The sequence below is a fragment of the Setaria viridis genome, chromosome 2 (assembly GCF_005286985.2).
Source record: "Setaria viridis chromosome 2, Setaria_viridis_v4.0, whole genome shotgun sequence".
Lineage (NCBI taxonomy): Eukaryota > Viridiplantae > Streptophyta > Magnoliopsida > Poales > Poaceae > Setaria > Setaria viridis.
The window spans coordinates 40,752,333-40,769,574 of NC_048264.2; the positions used below are offsets into that span (position 1 = coordinate 40,752,333).

The following is a 17,242-nucleotide window of genomic DNA, read 5'->3' on the forward strand; positions in this document are numbered from 1 at the left end:
CTAGATTTGAGCTGTTCCATGGAGGCTAGCAATAACACGGATCGACCAATATGGCTGTCCGAGGAGGTCATGGAGGATCATATGGCCGCAACAATGGTCGTGGTCATGGCACTAGTGGGCGTGGCCCTCCACGTCGTCGCAGCGGCGGCTCTGGAAGCAACTATCGTCAAGCAAATCAAGGAGGCTACACCAAGCGCGGCTTCAACAACACCAATGAAGAAAGAATACCCTGCCAGGTCTATTTCAAAAAGGGTCATACTGCTCAGAATTGTTGGTACAGGTTTGATGAGGACTACGTCCCTGATGAGATGTTAGTTGCTACCGCCTCCAACTCCTACAACATCGATACCAACAGGTACACCAATACGGGCGCCACTGATCATGTCACAGGAGAACTAGAGAAGCTCTCCATTAGAGACAAGTACAAACGAGGTGATTAGATCCACACCGCCAGTGGTGCAGGTATGGAAATCAGTTACATTAGTCAATCATCTGTTAATACCCCTAGTCGAGATTTGCATCTTAAAAATATTCTATATGTTCCAAAAGCTAGAAAGAATCTTGTCTCTGTTCATTGTTTAACTGCTGATAACTCAGCTTTCATAGAATTTTATCCAAACTTCTTTTTGATCAAGGACTATACCACCAGGAGCACACTTCTTTGGGGACAGTGCCGAGGAGGATTATACCCCCTTCCTACCACGTCTACAATAAAGCATGCTTGTGCTGTCATCACACCATCTTTATCAAGATGGCATAGTCGTTTAGGTCATCATCTTCTATAGTTTGTCAAGTTGTTAGCAGTAATAATCTTCCTTGGTTAGTGGATTCTAAAGATGATTCAATGTGTGATGCTTGTTAGAAAGCTAAGCTAATCAGTTACCATATCCTATATCTACTAGTGCATTGAGTTTTCCATTGGAGCTTATTTTTTCTGATGTCTAGGGTCCTGCATGTGAATTTGTTGTGAGAAAATTATATTATGTAAGCTTTATTGATGATTACAGCAAATTCACTTGGATTTACCTTATCAAGTATAAATCTGAGATTTTTCAAAAATTTCATGAGTTCCAAAATCTTGTTGAAAGAATGTTTGATAGAAAGATTCTTGCTGTTCAAACAGATTGGGGAGGAGAGTATCAAAGATTGAACTCTTTCTTCACCAAAATTGGCATATCACACCATGTTTCATGCCCTCACGCTCACCAACAAAATGGATCTGCAGAAAGGAAACATCAACACATAGTAGAAGTTGGTTTATCCTTACTTGCACACGCCTCCATGCCTCTTAAGTTTTGGGATGAGGACTTTTCATCTGCTGTCTATTTGATCAATCGCACCCCAAGAAGGTTATTAATCTTGAAACTCCTCATGAGCGCCTATATCAACACAAACCTGATTATTCTTTGTTACGTATCTTTGGCTGTGCATGTTGGCCTAATTTGCGCCCATATAACTCACACAAGCTGCAATTTAGATCAAAGCGGTGCATGTTTTTTTGGATACAGTGGCCTTTACAAAGGGTTCAAGTGCTTGGACGTCGCTACTGGAAGAGTCTATATTTCTAGAGACGTTACTTTTGATGAGAATGTTTTTCCTTTCTCACAGTTACACTCCAATGCTGGTACCAGATTAAGATCAGAAATTCTTCTTTTACCTTCCTAGCTCTTGAATCCTGATATGACTAGGTTTGGGGTTAACAGTGTGGTTGATCATGTATCTGATTTAATGGCTAACCCTGCTCACAATTCTAGTGAAGTTTGTGTTGATTCTCAGGAGCAAAACACATCAAATATTGATGTACCGAAGGTCCCTGCGGATGGCGTGGAACACCATGCTGATACGAGCACGGTCCCTGGCAGCATATCATGCTCGGGGATCCATTCCTAGAAGTACGCCTGCGTTTGCTCCCCAACAATCTACACCGAACGAGTCTCCTCCTACCACGTCTCAGGTGCCCAGCGGTGCGGTCCCGCCTGGATCCCATGCTGGCCAATTCGATGCTGCGCGGCAGGGGGACAGGGTGGCAGCACCAACGCCATTTGGTCTCCCAGCACCGGAGCCATCATTACTTGCACTGGAGGAGTTTTTATCTCAAGGATCCTCTGCGGCAAGAGCTGATGCAGCTGAAGCTACACGGTCACGAACACGTCCGTAGGGTGGCATTAGAAAACCAAAGGTATATACCGATGGCACCATTAAGTATGGTTGTTTTACTTCTTCTGGTGAGCCCCACAATTTAGAGGAAGCGTTGCATGATGTTAATTGGAAAGCTGCTATGGATTTAGAGCACTCAACCTTAATGAAAAATAGAACATGGCATCTTGTCCCTCCTCGAAAAGGAAGAAATGTTATAGGATTTAAGTGGGTTTATAAGATTAAAAGGAAGTCTGATGGCAGTTTAGATCGATACAAGGCTCGCTTTGTTGCAAAGGGCTTTAAGCAGAGGTATGGTGTAGACTATGAGGATATACCTTTAGTCCTGTTGATAAACATGCCACTATTCGTATTATTCTTTCCATTGCCATGTCTCGAGGATGGAGCTTACGACAACTTGATGTTCAGAATGCTTTTCTCCATGGTGTCTTAGAGGAAGAGATTTACATGCAACAACCACCAGGGTATGAAGATTTGTCAAGACCTAGCTATGTTTGCAAACTTGATAAGGTGTTGTATGGCTTAAAATAGGCTCCCAGAGCCTGGTACTCACGGTTGAGCACTAAGCTAAGAATCCATGGCTTCAAAGCTTCCAAAGCTGATACGTCCCTATTTTTCTTTAATAAAGGAAATATCATATGTTTGTGCTTGTTTATGTTGACGACATCATTGTTGTAAGACCCACACTGAAGGCAACTATGGCTCTATTGGATGATCTCAAAGAAGAGTTTGCATTAAAGTATCTCGGAAACCTTCACCACTTCCTTGGGATTGAGGTCAATAAGGTACGTGGTGGCATCATTCTTACACAAGACAACTATGCATCAGATTTGTTGAAAAGAGTAGGCATGTCAGATTGCAAACCAATAAGTACACCTCTCTCTATAAGTGAAAAACTATCTCTCCATGAAGGAACACCTCTTGGTGAAAAAGATACAACTCAATATAGAAGTGTAGTTGGTGCTTTACAGTATTTAAACTTGATAAGACCGGACTTTGCTTTTCCAGTTAATAAGGTTTGTCAATTTCTTCATGCTCCTACTACAACACATTGGGCTGCAGTGAAGCGGATCCTCAGGTATATAAAACAATGTACTGATTTGGGACTCAATATAGTCAGGTCAGACTCTACTTTATTCAGTGCATTCTCTAATGCAGATTGGGCTGGCAGTCTAGATGACAGGAAATCTACAGGGGGATTCGCAGTATTTTTGGGCACAAATCTAGTGACATGGAGTGCTAGGAAACAACCCACAGTGTCAAGGTCAAGCACAAAATCTAAATACAAGGCCCTAGCTAATGCCACGACAGAAATTATATGGGTGCAAGCTTTGTTATTTGAGTTAGGGATAAACAGCCCAAGAGCAGCAAAGTTGTGGTGTGATAATATGGGAGCCAAATATTTGTCAGCCAATCCCGTTTTTCATGCTAGAACAAAGCACATTGTGGTAGATTAACATTTTGTGAGAGAGCGGGTGTCTCAGAAACTACTTGACATAGATTATGTTCCAACTGGAGATCAGGTTGCAGACGGATTTACAAAGGCTCTATCGGTCCAGCTCCTAGAGAACTTCAAAGTCAATCTTAACCTAGCACGGTTATGATTGAGGGCGGCTATTAGAAGATATAGTTTCCTACGTGTTGTGTCTTGTAATCTCATAACAACCTGAGACATGCATTTGGCCAAGAGATCTTGCATAGCTGTGTAGATAGAATTAGTTGTTGTAATCTCTTGTAAAACAAGATCTCTTGGCTGGCACTCCAAGTTTGTTACATCCTGTAAATCTTGCGCCATTCAAAGCGTCCATATAAACACATAGGGCGACCCTCCAACGAAGGCATGCTTTCAACCAATTGCCCTTTGATTTTCACACACACCAAGATAGGTGGCGAGGGTAGAGAGGATCCCTAAAGGTAGCACTATAGGTAAGTTAAAGGTCGATCTCTCGGGTCAAGATACTCACTTCGGGCACCGGCTTACCCTGAATTAGTCAGGCACCTCCAGCCAACGGCTCTACGCTATATCCAAACGTGGAGGATTACAAAGGACGGACAGGGCTGTCACTACCTGCTGCCTACCTCTAGCAACCCGTGGGATATAAGGCAAATGAAGGATAACCCTTAGCCTACACCACGTCTACGCTACTGATTACTACTACAGTCTCACTACGTCTGGATCCCCGTAGCAAACTATAGCACTGTATAAATACAGAGCGACAAACCCGCGAGTGAGAGAACTGATCTCACTTAAATATAAGCGCTACTAGTGTATACTATATCAAGATCTCAAGGCATACATGAGAGCATACAAGCCTATACTATGATAGCAAGGGTATATGACTAGCATACGAGCATATAAGCCAAGCATATAAACATAGTGAGGATATAAGACTAATGCATAAGAACCAAGTATAACACTATAAGAAGGAATCTCGAATACTAACTCACTTTACTCAGAAGGAAGCCAGCATCCATAGAGGTACAAGCTGAGAGGAGAGTGCCGACACCTCGGCACTTCTCCCGAACTACCCCTCACTCTCCCCCTACTCTAAGCACTAGCTAGGCAACACTTCGCCTTTGTAATAAAGCTCTAAACTACTCTTGAGTGGCGTTGGTGGTGTGTCTTGAAATAAGACCCCTCCCCTTCTATTTATATGCACTTGGGGTCAGTTCCCGAGGGGAACTTTCGAGGAATCTTCCTTAACCAACATTGCAAGGTCGGTAACTGGCGACCACCCTGGGTTCGGCCGAACCAGGGGTTCGGCCGCCTCTAGCAATCGCCTTTGGCTGGGTGGCTGCCAGGTGGGTCCTCACTTGGGTACGGGGTGTTTTGTGGTGAATCTAATCGGTTTACTCCTGTTTGTGGGCCCTTCAATCTGTGTGTTTGCTCATGATTGGTTGAGAGTGTGTTTTCTTGCTCTTGAGGTGTGTTTTCTCCTTTAATGGACCTGCATACAAATATTCACCAACACTTGTGGAATTCATTAGTAATAACTCCTACCACTACTGTTGATGATCATCTTTTATGTGTTTATGTAGGAGTTGATGGCATGGATTTGGTACTTAAGAGCCGTCAACTGACGGACGCATTTCCTATCCACAAAATATAGGAGCCACACACTAGTGGGACTATCTTGAGTTCGCTAGAAGGTTTACTCTAATTAAGTGTATGTCCAAGGGCCAGTTTGTTTCCCTCCTAGATTATATAAGTTGGATTATGATCAAGAGTAGTAGAGTAAAAGATCATCGTGGGGACAAAAATAATTTGAAATAAACTATCCAAGATTAGCTTATTTCAGATTATTTGTGGTCACCATGTGATCCTAAGGTGGTCTTTTATCATAGTACATATGACCTATAATTTAATTTATTTATACAATTTAGGTGGATTATAATCTTATATGACAGTACGTCATTTTAAGAACACTTTGATGCAAGTGGATTTGCCAACGAGATCACGAGCGCATATCAGCTGGCAATAAGAAAATTTACTCCTCTTTTCCGAATCAACTCGAAACGTATTATATGGCAACCACACGACTACACTGCTAGGCGGGTGATTGAGTAGTGTGCTTCCTTTATTTTACTTTGCCAAACTTCATTCTTTACAGTTGACTAGGTGACTAGAGATACATTATAAGGTAACACTAGCACCAAAGCCAAGAACAAGACACATCATTAACATTATTATGAAGATAATTAATTAAGCTTAATTGATCACTACCTGAGCAGGTTTGAATGGATCGAGGAACAAGATATGGAATATTCCATCTGAGGATCCGGACCACACATATGTCATCAGCTTCCTAAGTTTTCGTCTTTTCGTTTCCGCTGGTGGATGCAGGGTAGGATCGTGTCTCGGGAAAGCTGGTACGGTGGTGCCTATCGTTGATGCTTCGCGATCATCACAGAGTTAGTAGAGCGACAAGATCAGGTTGGCCGAGGACTATTGTTGTTAGAAAAATGCACGTTTTTATTTTGGGTGCCGTATAGTTGGGCATGTATCATCATGCCCCCTCTTTTCATCGTATACATCGAGCAGCCTAAACTTCTTCGTGCAACTTGGCTTTTGAGTAGTCTGCTGCAGGGTCGTCGATCGTCACACTCGATCGGTGCAGCATTTGCGTCGGGCTCGGGCACAGCACACAGCTGTAGTAGAAGAACACAGGCAAAGTGTTGACGACCAAAACTGACGGGTTTGGAAGGAGCTCCTCTGCACGCTACACGTTCAATGCTCATGTATTTAGCGTGGCATATTTCCGCGTAACACAAAGTTCCTGACGAGCGAGACTGAAACTGAAAATTAATTTATTTCTATTTCAATGATTACCTTTCGAATTGAATTTGACATAAAATTTGGTTCGTGCGGTCCTAGAGGCAGGAGATAATTTCTTTTTAAAAAAATATTTAAAGGCACTAGCGTGAACGTAGGCGGCAAAACGAAATTACTATCCGTTTCTGCGCGCAATAAGGGTTGAGGCACGGCCGTTTCTTGTCGTTTGGGGAGAGAGATCACGCGGCCGGACTTGTCTACGCCAGAGCGCCACCGGACAAGCAAGGCCGCTTGCATGCGGCATGCGGCCGAGCACCTCTCTCTAGGCCCACGAGCGCGGTGGCGGCCTGGTGGGCTGCCGGCGGAGCACGCATGGCGGCGAGCCGGCGTGTCGCCGCCAGTCAGTGTTGTAATATGTGCGCCGCGATAAGCGAAGCCAGACAGCCCGCTGCACTGGAGGTCCTGACTTGTGGAAGCTGGTTAAGCTTCATGGCTTTAAAAGTCCATCAGGCCCACCGCGCTGATTTCTACTATTAACGGCCCACGAATCTCATACAAGTCTTGTTCCCGGCACATGCGGTGCGGCAGTAGATAAGATTCTATTTATTTTTTCCTTTCCCCATTCTTCTAATTATAATATCTATTAGCTAATTACTTACCAGATGTACGATGACGTCAATTTCAACCCAAAGTGTTTAATCAACATTTTGGATTAAAAATACTATTCATCATTCTAATTATACTATTTTAGCATTTTTACATAAAATTAAACTAACACGTTTAAACTGTTAAACTAATATAGTCAACATTTTAAAGTACTAGGTTCAACATTTTCTCAACTTTAGTTCAACGATTCGGATAAACTAGATCAACATTTTGTATGGAAATGTTGAAGTAGCGTGTCTAAAATGTTGAAATAGTACAATCTGAATGTTGATTTTCAAAATATATTAGGAAAATAAAAATATACTTATATTGGATCTTATTCTGTTGCATTAATTCCAAACAACAGGGTGGTTCAAATGGATTTCAAATTGGAGTGACGGTTTAAGAGAAAATTATATTTGAAGTTTGAAATCCAAATTAGATTCTCATCCGCGTCCTCCGCTCAGTTGTTAACACCTGTTCGTCAGATTTCCACCAGCGCCTGTGAACCCGCTTCGCATCCAAGAAAATTCACAATCTCAGTCGTTGTACGGATCTCCAATCAGAAAAGCCAAGTAACAAAATAAATTTCGGAAGTCATATAGGTTGCCTGCGCTTCACTAGAATTTTTTTTATTTTTTTATTTTTTATTTTAGCATTTTGCAAAAATATATAGTCGGATGAAAAAATTGCAAAACTAGTCTACTGTCGCCGGCTGGACCAGCGATAAGGCGCTTCCACCAGCCCAGGCGGCGGTTGGGCCGGCGGAAGAGCTTTACCGCGGCCCAGCCGGCGGTAACGGTACACCCCTCCGCACCATATTTTCAAAAAATATTTTTGGATCTAAAACTTGTGTCGATTATTTGAGCACCAATATGACATCAAATGAAAAAAGTTTTAACTAAAAAGTTGTAGAGATCTACAATTTTCATATAAAGTTTATCTCCATCCAAGTTGATATGAATTAGTTATGATTTTTTAAAAATATGGTGCGGAGGGGTGTACCATTACCCGCCAGCAGCAAAGCTCTTCCGCCGGCCCAACCGCCGCCTGGGCCGGCGGAAGCGCCTTACTGCCGACCCAGCCGGCGACAGTAGACTAGTTTTGCAATTTTTTCATCCGACTATATATTTTTACAAAATAGTAAAATAAAAAATAAAAAAAGTTCACTTCACTAGCCACCCGGCAAATAGGCCCAGCTTGTTCCGAAAGACGTTAGTGGGCGGGCTTGGTCATGTTTTTAGCTCGAAACATTCTGAGCTTCTTGCCAGCCCGGCCCGAGCCTAACCTGGTCCGCATTTTGCTCGGTCTACTCATAACATGTGGATTATTTTTAGCATAAATCACGAAAGTTGAAGAGGTAATAATTGAAGACCAATTCTGAGCCATAGATTTCATGCATAGACTAATAATACTAGGAAGGGAGGCGCGCGACGCCGCGCCTACTTCGTCCATGTGCATTACGCTTGCATGGTCGTCTCGAGGATTTACGATTTTTGTTGGTTTGATAGCTAGTGCTACGAACGCTAATGGGCTATGCAAATTACGTTTTCAATTCTTATAGTACTCTTTACATATTTATTTTTAATATTTGAATGAAAGGTATGGAAGAAGTAGAGCTACTCCCTCTGTCCCAAATTATAATTCGTTTTGATTTTTCTAAATGCATAACTTTTGTTATGCACCTAGATATATATTATATCTAGATACATAGCAAAAGCTATGTATCTAGAAATGCCAAAACGAATAGTAATTTGGGACGGAGGGAGTACAACATATGTAGCAATGTAGATGACAGAAGGTACATACAGACATCAAAGAGGTTCTTCGTTATGTTTCCATTTGCGATTTAGGGAGCATACATTCAACGTATATCATTGCGAAAACGACCTCGATCAAACGGAGTAGGTACAGTAGTCCTAGAAAAGATAGATCAGTGATCCAAATCCTGGACAAAAGAGAATTAGCTAACTTTAGGCAGTGCAAGCCACATCAACTGAATGAATAATGTGGATCTAGTTCTCTTGCCTCATTGATTTTTCCAAGTGTTCGTTGAGGATGATAACACAAAGCTGAGGCAATCATAGTTTAGTTGGTATTTTGGTGTACTGCAATTAAAAAGGGCGAAAATTTTCAGAGGTTAAATGAGGGAGGCTGGTCTCTTGTACAGGATTTTTTTTTTGAACGAACGGCACGGGCTGTGCCATTTCTATTAATATAGAAGAGATTTACATGTTTATTTTAAAGACAAGGATAAAGGAAAACTCGACGCCAGCAAAGCGCCCGCCTATACTACGTATACCGTATAAGGTTATACCCCCTCAAGTAAGGCTGCCATGTGTTTCGCGCAGGTACAGGCCTTGTACAGGATATTGTTAGGTAACATATGAGGCTACGGATAAATGGGAATTAATGGGCGACTAAATTGAAATAGTTCAAAGCATCTAACTAGAAGGGGAAATTTCTGCAAACAGACTACATCAAATTATTACACCATGGAACCTGCTATCAGCGAAGAAATATCTTAATTAGGACTTAGGAGATGAAGGAAGGTGTAGAAGTACAAAAAGACTGGTACAATCAGATACAAACTTCAAGGTCTGTAAACACATACAATCTGTAAAATATGCAAAGAGGCACACAAGTGCAGGTACAAATAGAAAGGCTCATCATCATGAAAATAACTTTGGAACCCCACGCACTTTGAATCGACACTGTTTTAATAAACTACTCTAAGGAACTGAGAGTAGATAGTTATGTTAACATGGACTGACTAAGGTTCACATGGATAGATGCATACGATGAAACTCCTGCTGGTTAACAATCCGCACACTCCTGAAAAAAGGCGAAACAAAAAGCAATGTAAAGGTCATTCGCTTGCCATCTCTGTTTTTTTTTTCCTTTTTGAGAAAACGAAAGAGGGAAAAATAGATAGAGGTCACCAACAACAACCATGGTGGTCTGAGACGCCTAGCACAACAGCACAGTGCTACGGACCTTTGGAGTCTGCATTGATCTATCGATCAGGAACCTACCACAGAGGCCAACTCTGACGACACTAATTGTTTATGTATGCTCCAAGCACCTTTAGAACTGAATTAAGTTTAGATAAATTGAACATTTAAACCTATCATCATGAAATCTCCAACAAAAGCTACTACATGCCGTAAAGGATTTTTGTTGCTCTTAGAACCCCACTTGCAATTGGACTATTGGAGGCCACCATGGAGAAACAGAACAATTATTGGCAAGGTTGCTTCAGAGCACACACAGCAAGAATTTGTCAAGCAACTTGTGTATGCTACAGCTCCAACCTCCAGCTCCACATCGATTACATTCTGCACGCATACGATTGGAACTTCCTACGATCCTTCCGAATGTGCAGAAAAATTGAAAGCAGAGGAGGATAATGAGCCATGTCCTAGCAATGCAACAAAGACAGAGGGATGCATGGCGTATGGTTTGCATACACGCAGAAGGTACAGAGATCGTTAGCGGAGCGGACGGCGGCCTCGATGTCGATCCCAGTTCCCAAAGCCTTCGGCTGCGTCCACAACGGAGAGATGAGCGCACGGGAGGAAGCAGTACTGTAGCAGCTACAACCTGCAAAACCAAGGAAGATGCAGCTTACAGTTTCCCCTCAAAGACCGCTCGCGGCAGCACGCTGCTCTTGCCGCATGGCCGTGACTGGCAGCATCAGGTTGGCTCTAGCGGGGGATACCAAATTAAGGTGCTGCCTCAACATCTCCCGAGATGATGGCAAGGAGCGCATTGGTTGGAAGAGGGGGAAGGCTGTTAGCGTGCGGAGGCTTCGATTTCTTCGCGACGCAAGGACGACGCCTTGCGTTGGAGGCACGCGAACTGGCGGACATGCGGCAATCAACGCCGGCCGGCCGGCGTCGACGGCGCGATTGGCTACCAGCGCAATGCTGAAGCCACGTGGCGAGCAACTACCTATATTACACCATTTGTGTTTTAAATTTTGAAGGTTCTTTAATAATTGAGGACCGATGTTCCTTTTATGAAGATGTAGGAAGATGGAGCTTACATGTAAGAAAAAAAAACATACGGCTATGTTTAGCCAAGATCTCCACGATCATCATCTTCAAGGTGCGTCAGAACTCGTTCTTTTGGGCAAACAGAAATATATAGGAATATATAAGAAAATGTGTACATGACATGAAACTGCATTGCTATCTGAGGTCCTCTAACGCGACTTACCTAGTCACCTGTTCGAAAATGTTAATAAGGGTCTATTTGGTAGGTCTCCACTCCTCCAAATAGCCAGCTGTGGGTTGTGATTCCTCTTACGAAAAGCTGAAACCGTTTGTTTGGCAAAACTTTTCTCTTATTTTTTTTTCATGAATGAATAAAAAAGGTTAAATTTATGTTGTTCTCTTGGCTATTTACTTGGTTGTAGTGTGATTTTATCAATCTGTAGTGTGATTTCTTGTGAAATGAAAAGGACTAATTAATATAATTAGAGATTAACTAATACGGAGTATTTCTTTGTTTCTCTGTTTATTTTTTCTTCCCTTTATTATATTTTTTTCCTTATCCGATCATGCTGCACATCTATCCTCCACCGCTCCTTTCTTCGTCAGCTTCGGCCCACCGCGCGCGCACATCCGCAGCAGCGGCTGCTCCGCCCCTGCCGCTGCTTCGCTGCTGCTGCAGGTGCCCTACCGAGTACCGACGCCGCTACTCGGCTATATTGCTACTGCCCCGCCACCCCGCGCAGCGTCGTCGGCAGCCGCGCTGATCTCCATGCGCCACCGCCGCCCCGCGCTATGCCGTCGGCCACGGCGCTGCCCTCCAGGCGAGGCGAGGTAGGTGGCATGGTAGGGAGTTGGGAAAGCATCTTGGGGTGTGGTTTCCGCAAATTTCATGGGCAATTTGTTTTTTTTTTTTGGAAATGATTTTATGGGCACTCTGGTACTAGCGCTTGCGGGGATGGGCAGGAGCCAAGAATTTCATGTTCAATTTTGGGCTCCGGCCGGCCGTCAAGCTGAAAAGCAAAGCCCGTTAGTTAAAGCAGTTAACGGCCATACCTACCCACGAAATCTGACGCTGGCGTGTACCTGTCCATTTCCGACAACGCGAACTCGTAGTACCGTCCAACTATGGGCAAAGACCAAAGAATGCCCGGGGAAGCCGGCGAGCTGGGGGAGCCTGGCGGCAGCTTGGAACCGGTCGTCCTCCTCCTCCCACCCCTCCCTCCCCGTCGCTCCCGACCTCCTCCTCCTCCTAATTTAACCCCACCCGGCCTCCCCGGCTCGCCCCGACCCCGTCCCCCCTTAACCTCACCTTCCTCCTCCTCCTGCGGTCCCCACTCCCAGGAGGCAGGCAGGCTGGTTCGAGGGGGGATCGGCTCCGCGTCATCCCGCTTCATCCTGGTTGCTTCTTGGGTCAATCTTGGAAGGCCAATCGGTTGTTGGGGGTCCTTGCTGAACGCACGCCAAGGTGTTGCTATCATTCGTTCCAAGCGTCTTCGTTGGATTTGACCTCTTGGCCTTTGTGGCGTGCTGCCGTTGATTGAGCTCGAAGATGCTGAAGTGGGGGCTCAGCAGCGGCACGCCCGCGGATTCCTACTACGAGGTCCGGTCGGATTGCACGGACGATGTGCCCAAGAGCAAGTTCAAGATCAAGGTCTGTTTTTTTTTCCTCCCCCTTCATCCCTCGGTCTTTTATTTCGTTCTCTATCTGTTAGTTTAGTTATTGTTGTGTGACCATGCACATTAGACTATTTAGAATTTGGCCAATTTCGTGTTCAGGGTAAAAAACAAAGAATTTGGCTGCTACAGTTTTGGTGTGATAAAGGACGACAGAAACTATCGTCTAATAAAACTCGCAGCAAATCTCTTGCCGCCCTTTCAAAAAAAAAAGAATGACAAAAACGAAGCTTAATTGAACAGATGGAAAATTTATGGGTGCATTGCTTCAATAAGGCATAAATATATCTTCAATTTGCTGTTTAAGTTGGTGATTAATAAAGAACAAATGTTTTTTGTGCAATATTAACACTATCAAGCTTCATCTTTTTCTTAATACAATATCATTTCCTTTCAGCCTCATTAGCGCCTGACAAACGAGCTCATTCAATGCGTTCAGCTCTGTCATATCTCTTTTGTGCTGCGGAAGTCCAGTTGCTCTGCTTATGAAATAGTTACCATTAGTTCAATTCAAAGACAAAGAGACTGGGTGCATGCTTACCTGCTCCTACCCCTATACCATACCTGCTTGAAATATTCATAGCATCTTTTACTCGGAGAAAGTGTCCTTTTAGAATGCTAGGACAACCGTTGATGGTTAATGTCACTCCTGGTTTTTGTCTACAAAACAGTCCTCTCTTGTTCTGAGCAACTCTATCTTATATATTTCAGTATTTCTTCGTTTCAGGCTGGCAAAACGTTAAGTGCCCGGAAATGGCAGGCTGCATTTAGTGCTGATGGCTGTCTTGATATTGCCTCAGTCCTAAGACGGATACAAACAGGAGTAAGATTCCTCATTTTTGGAGTTCTTGTTTCTCAGTTTCATATCTGCCCCTTGTCCTACAGATGTTTCTTCTACGAATTATGATCCTGTAATATTTATACCAATCAATGTGATCTACTTTTAGGGTGTGCATCCAACAGTCAGGGGGGAGGTTTGGGAATTCTTACTTGGCTGTTTCGATCCCAGAAGTACCTTCGATGAGAGGGAAGAGATCAGGCAAATACGCAGGTACTTACTTCCTCAAAAGAGCATATGGACCATTTCTTATTTGATAGGCTTTTTTTTTGTTCTCCTTAAGAGATTTGTAAGTATTTTCCACCTTAAAGTTAAAGGGTGTGACAGTAATGCCGGTCGAATCACCAATTAAACAGTTGCTTTTCCAACTAGTTGTTCCACATTTGACCATCATTTCATTTTCTATTTTTCTTTTATTATTAAAGATAATTATTTCTTCCAAGAAATGGTAATGTGATCCCTATTGTATAGGCAAATAAATAATTGTCAGTATCATCAAGAGTATTTTAGGTTTTCGTACCCTTTTCGGATGGCAAGCTTCAGTTTGTACATAGTTATCATAGAAAGTAATTGTTCTTCATCAGTTCCTTTGTATTATCCTAGCATTGAAGACCCTTTTTCCAATACTCTGTAATAATTTATTGTTATTTTTTATTTTTAGGAATAAAAAATCATTAATAAAACATGATGTTCACTTAGCCTGAAATTTTCCCTTACAAACCACACAGGTTACAGTATGCCAGATGGAAGGAAGACTGTCGAGAGATGGATTCTCATGTTGGTAGTGGTAAAATTATCACAGCACCACTTATCACCGAGGATGGCAGAGCTATTAAGGATCCTCTGGTTTTACTTGAGGCTACTTCTGACAAGAACACTTCAGAAGGTACTCCGGCTACCAGAAGAAATGAAATTGAAGTAGATGAATCCGCAGAACGCATTACAGATAAGCAAATTATTGAGTGGAAGCTGACACTACATCAAATTGGTATGCTTTAGCCCTTCTATCCTTTTTCTCTACTTCCTTGAACCCTTTTCTCCCTATTTTTTGTTGATCTTTGAAAATCAATATAGGGCTTGATGTGCTACGCACTGATCGCACCATGGTGTTCTATGAGAACAAAGAAAACCTTTCCAAGTTGTGGGATATTCTAGCCGTGTATGCATGGATTGACAAAGATGTTGGTTACTGTCAAGGTCAGCTACATCTGACATGCAGAGGAAACTCTCAAATAAGCTTACAGGTGTACTAACGTTTATACCTCAAACAGGAATGAGTGATTTATGCTCACCAATGATAGTGCTACTCAAGGATGAAGCAGATGCATTTTGGTGCTTTGAGAAATTGATGCGTAGATTGGTAGGTCTTTCTTTTTTTGTAAATCTTCTTGTGATACATTTCTTTCATCTTTGGCATCATTCTGATTACTCTGATGTTTAAATTTGAAGCGAGGAAATTTCAAATGCACAGATCAATCTGTGGGAGTTGCCAACCAACTTCAACACCTTGCGTCTATTATTCAGGTTCTTGACCCAAAGCTACATGACCATTTAGGTAAAAAATGGGTATCAATGAAATTGTCAAAAATCCATCTTCTTTTTTCCAGTTTTACCAACAGTTTTTAACTGTTTTGAGTCCTTCACTCAGAAACTCTCGGTGGAGGTGACTACCTTTTCGCGTTCCGTATGTTCATGGTACTATTTCGGCGTGAAGTATCATTTGGAGACTCCTTATACCTCTGGGAGGTATGAAGCTACCATAGCAATACAATATCATGAATATATATAGAACCAGATAATTGATTATGTCTATTGGTTCTTCTCAGTGATTTTTTATCTACATGATTATAAGGCATACCCCTTTATGGAAAGTACTTCAATTGAGCATTCCATTCTTCTTTACAGGTGTATCCCTGTTTCCACATGTTATGTATAGTCATCAAACCAGACCAACGTAATGCCATGCCTTAGTTGTTTGCATGGTTGCGTGTTTTGTGTGCGCTTGCATAGTTGCGTGAACATAACATTGTCGTCATATCTTACGAGTTAGAAGCACATCTCCTGTTTTTCTTTTAATGTTAAGCATGCAGTGCCACTGTATATTATTAGCATCCAAATGAGTCTGTTAATTTTAACTCATGTTCTCTCAATCAAACCTGTCAACAGATGATGTGGGCTCTGGAATACGACCCAGATATATTCTTCGCAGCATGTGAAGAAGCAGGCGCAGTACATAAAAATAAAGTTTCTAAATCCAAACTGAGAGGACTGCGCCATTTTGGCAAGTGGGATAAGGATAAAGATAAGGAAAATACAAAGAATGGGTCTGATGATGGTGAAGATGGTCCTGTTCCAATTTCAGTTTTCATGGTTGCAAGTGTTCTGAAGGAAAAGAGAGAAAAGCTGTTACAAGAAGCTAGAGGACTGGATGATCTTATCAGGGTGAGAGGCACAACCTATCTATTCCTTTCTTTCCAAAATTTGATCATTCTTTCCACCTGTAGTTGGCAAATGACAACTTCAATCTATGACCGGGTTGTACATCTACAATGTAACTCTTGCTTTCCTTTCCTTTTAGATATTGAATGATGTAAATGGGAATTTAGATGCCAAGAAAGCCTGCGCAGGAGCATTGAAACTTCACAAGAAATATTTGAAAAAGGTAAGCGACCATCATGTTAGCAGTAAAGTGAATTAGTTTAAAAGTTGGCTAAACTTGTTTTCCAAAGCATGTCTATTTCAGAACCTGGAAGGTGTAACAAAGTGATAATACGTTTTTTTTGTGAAACAAAGTGATAATATATGTTGTGAATTAATTTTCTGGCATAACCGACTAAGTACAATACACTTGTTCCGTTGACAGGTCCAAGCAAAGAAACCTTAAAGGTGCCATGGAACATACCTCCCCAATGGGTTATTCTAACCATTTGAAAGTACACGACCATTTTCTACACACAATTTTGAGTGAAGTTTAACAGGACACAGATGGTAATCATCTGAACATGTCCTCATATACACTGACCCTGATGTTACCAGGCTAGTGGGTTGAGTACAGGATGAGTGCAACCGGTTGTATGTATCTCACGTTCGTTGTACTCCAGAATTTTGTTGGCTGTACAGACAGAAGGCGGTGCGGGTAGCATGCCTTGCCTACATAATTATTTCAATACAAGTTGAAATGAGCAACACCTTGCGGCAGAACTATGTTTCAAGAAAGTTGTGCCCATACTGTGAGAGTTGTAACAGTGCATGATCTTGAATGTTCTTGTTGAAGTATAGCCAAAGAGAATGTCAAGTAGGATGGCGGAGGTGTCTTAGCTATTTGTGTCGAAGTTTATCGCTACAAATTCAAACAACTTAATAATAGTAAAAGCGTGAAAGAAAATCTTAGAACTTAAAAGAAGCAGTGTTGTAACTTAATAACAGTATTATCAGTTCCAACAAAAGTCGGCTTAGATCTTGCTTATGCCCAAACCATTTTTATGACACTTCGATGTTCCTAAGTAAAAGTAAAAAACCATTTCACTCAGTAAGGAAGTATATTATATGTCTGCATCGGAAAAATGTTCCAACTTAATTAAATAGGAAAATGTTCAAAAACATACGAGTAATTCCTTCTGTAAATGTAACTTGTGTAAAAGCAAATTTAAGTCATAC

General features: G+C 42.2%; 1 protein-coding gene across 1 annotated transcript; it reads left to right on the forward strand.

Annotated features, from left to right (window-relative positions):
- Window positions 1-11,684: 11,684 nt before the first annotated feature.
- LOC117846285 (rab GTPase-activating protein 22) lies at window positions 11,685-16,786 on the forward strand. The gene is made up of 11 exons (XM_034727427.2): window positions 11,685-12,724; window positions 13,475-13,570; window positions 13,695-13,798; window positions 14,314-14,573; window positions 14,660-14,782; window positions 14,857-14,945; window positions 15,035-15,140; window positions 15,234-15,331; window positions 15,752-16,027; window positions 16,164-16,247; window positions 16,449-16,786. Exons 1-11 carry the CDS (start codon window positions 12,623-12,625, stop codon window positions 16,467-16,469), a joined length of 1,359 nt encoding a protein of 452 aa, XP_034583318.1. The 5' UTR covers window positions 11,685-12,622; the 3' UTR covers window positions 16,470-16,786.
- Window positions 16,787-17,242: the final 456 nt, after the last annotated feature.

What these genes read in the sequence shown, in the direction of transcription:
- LOC117846285 (XM_034727427.2), top strand. Translation starts at nt 12,623, where the DNA reads ATGCTGAAGTGGGGGCTCAGCAGCGGCACGCCCGCGGATTCCTACTAC. An exon ending in TAAGACGGATACAAACAGGA is followed by an intron (nt 13,571 to 13,694) that starts GTAAGATTCCTC and finishes ATCTACTTTTAG; the next exon opens with GGTGTGCATCCAACAGTCAG. An exon ending in GACTGGATGATCTTATCAGG is followed by an intron (nt 16,028 to 16,163) that starts GTGAGAGGCACA and finishes CTTTCCTTTTAG; the next exon opens with ATATTGAATGATGTAAATGG.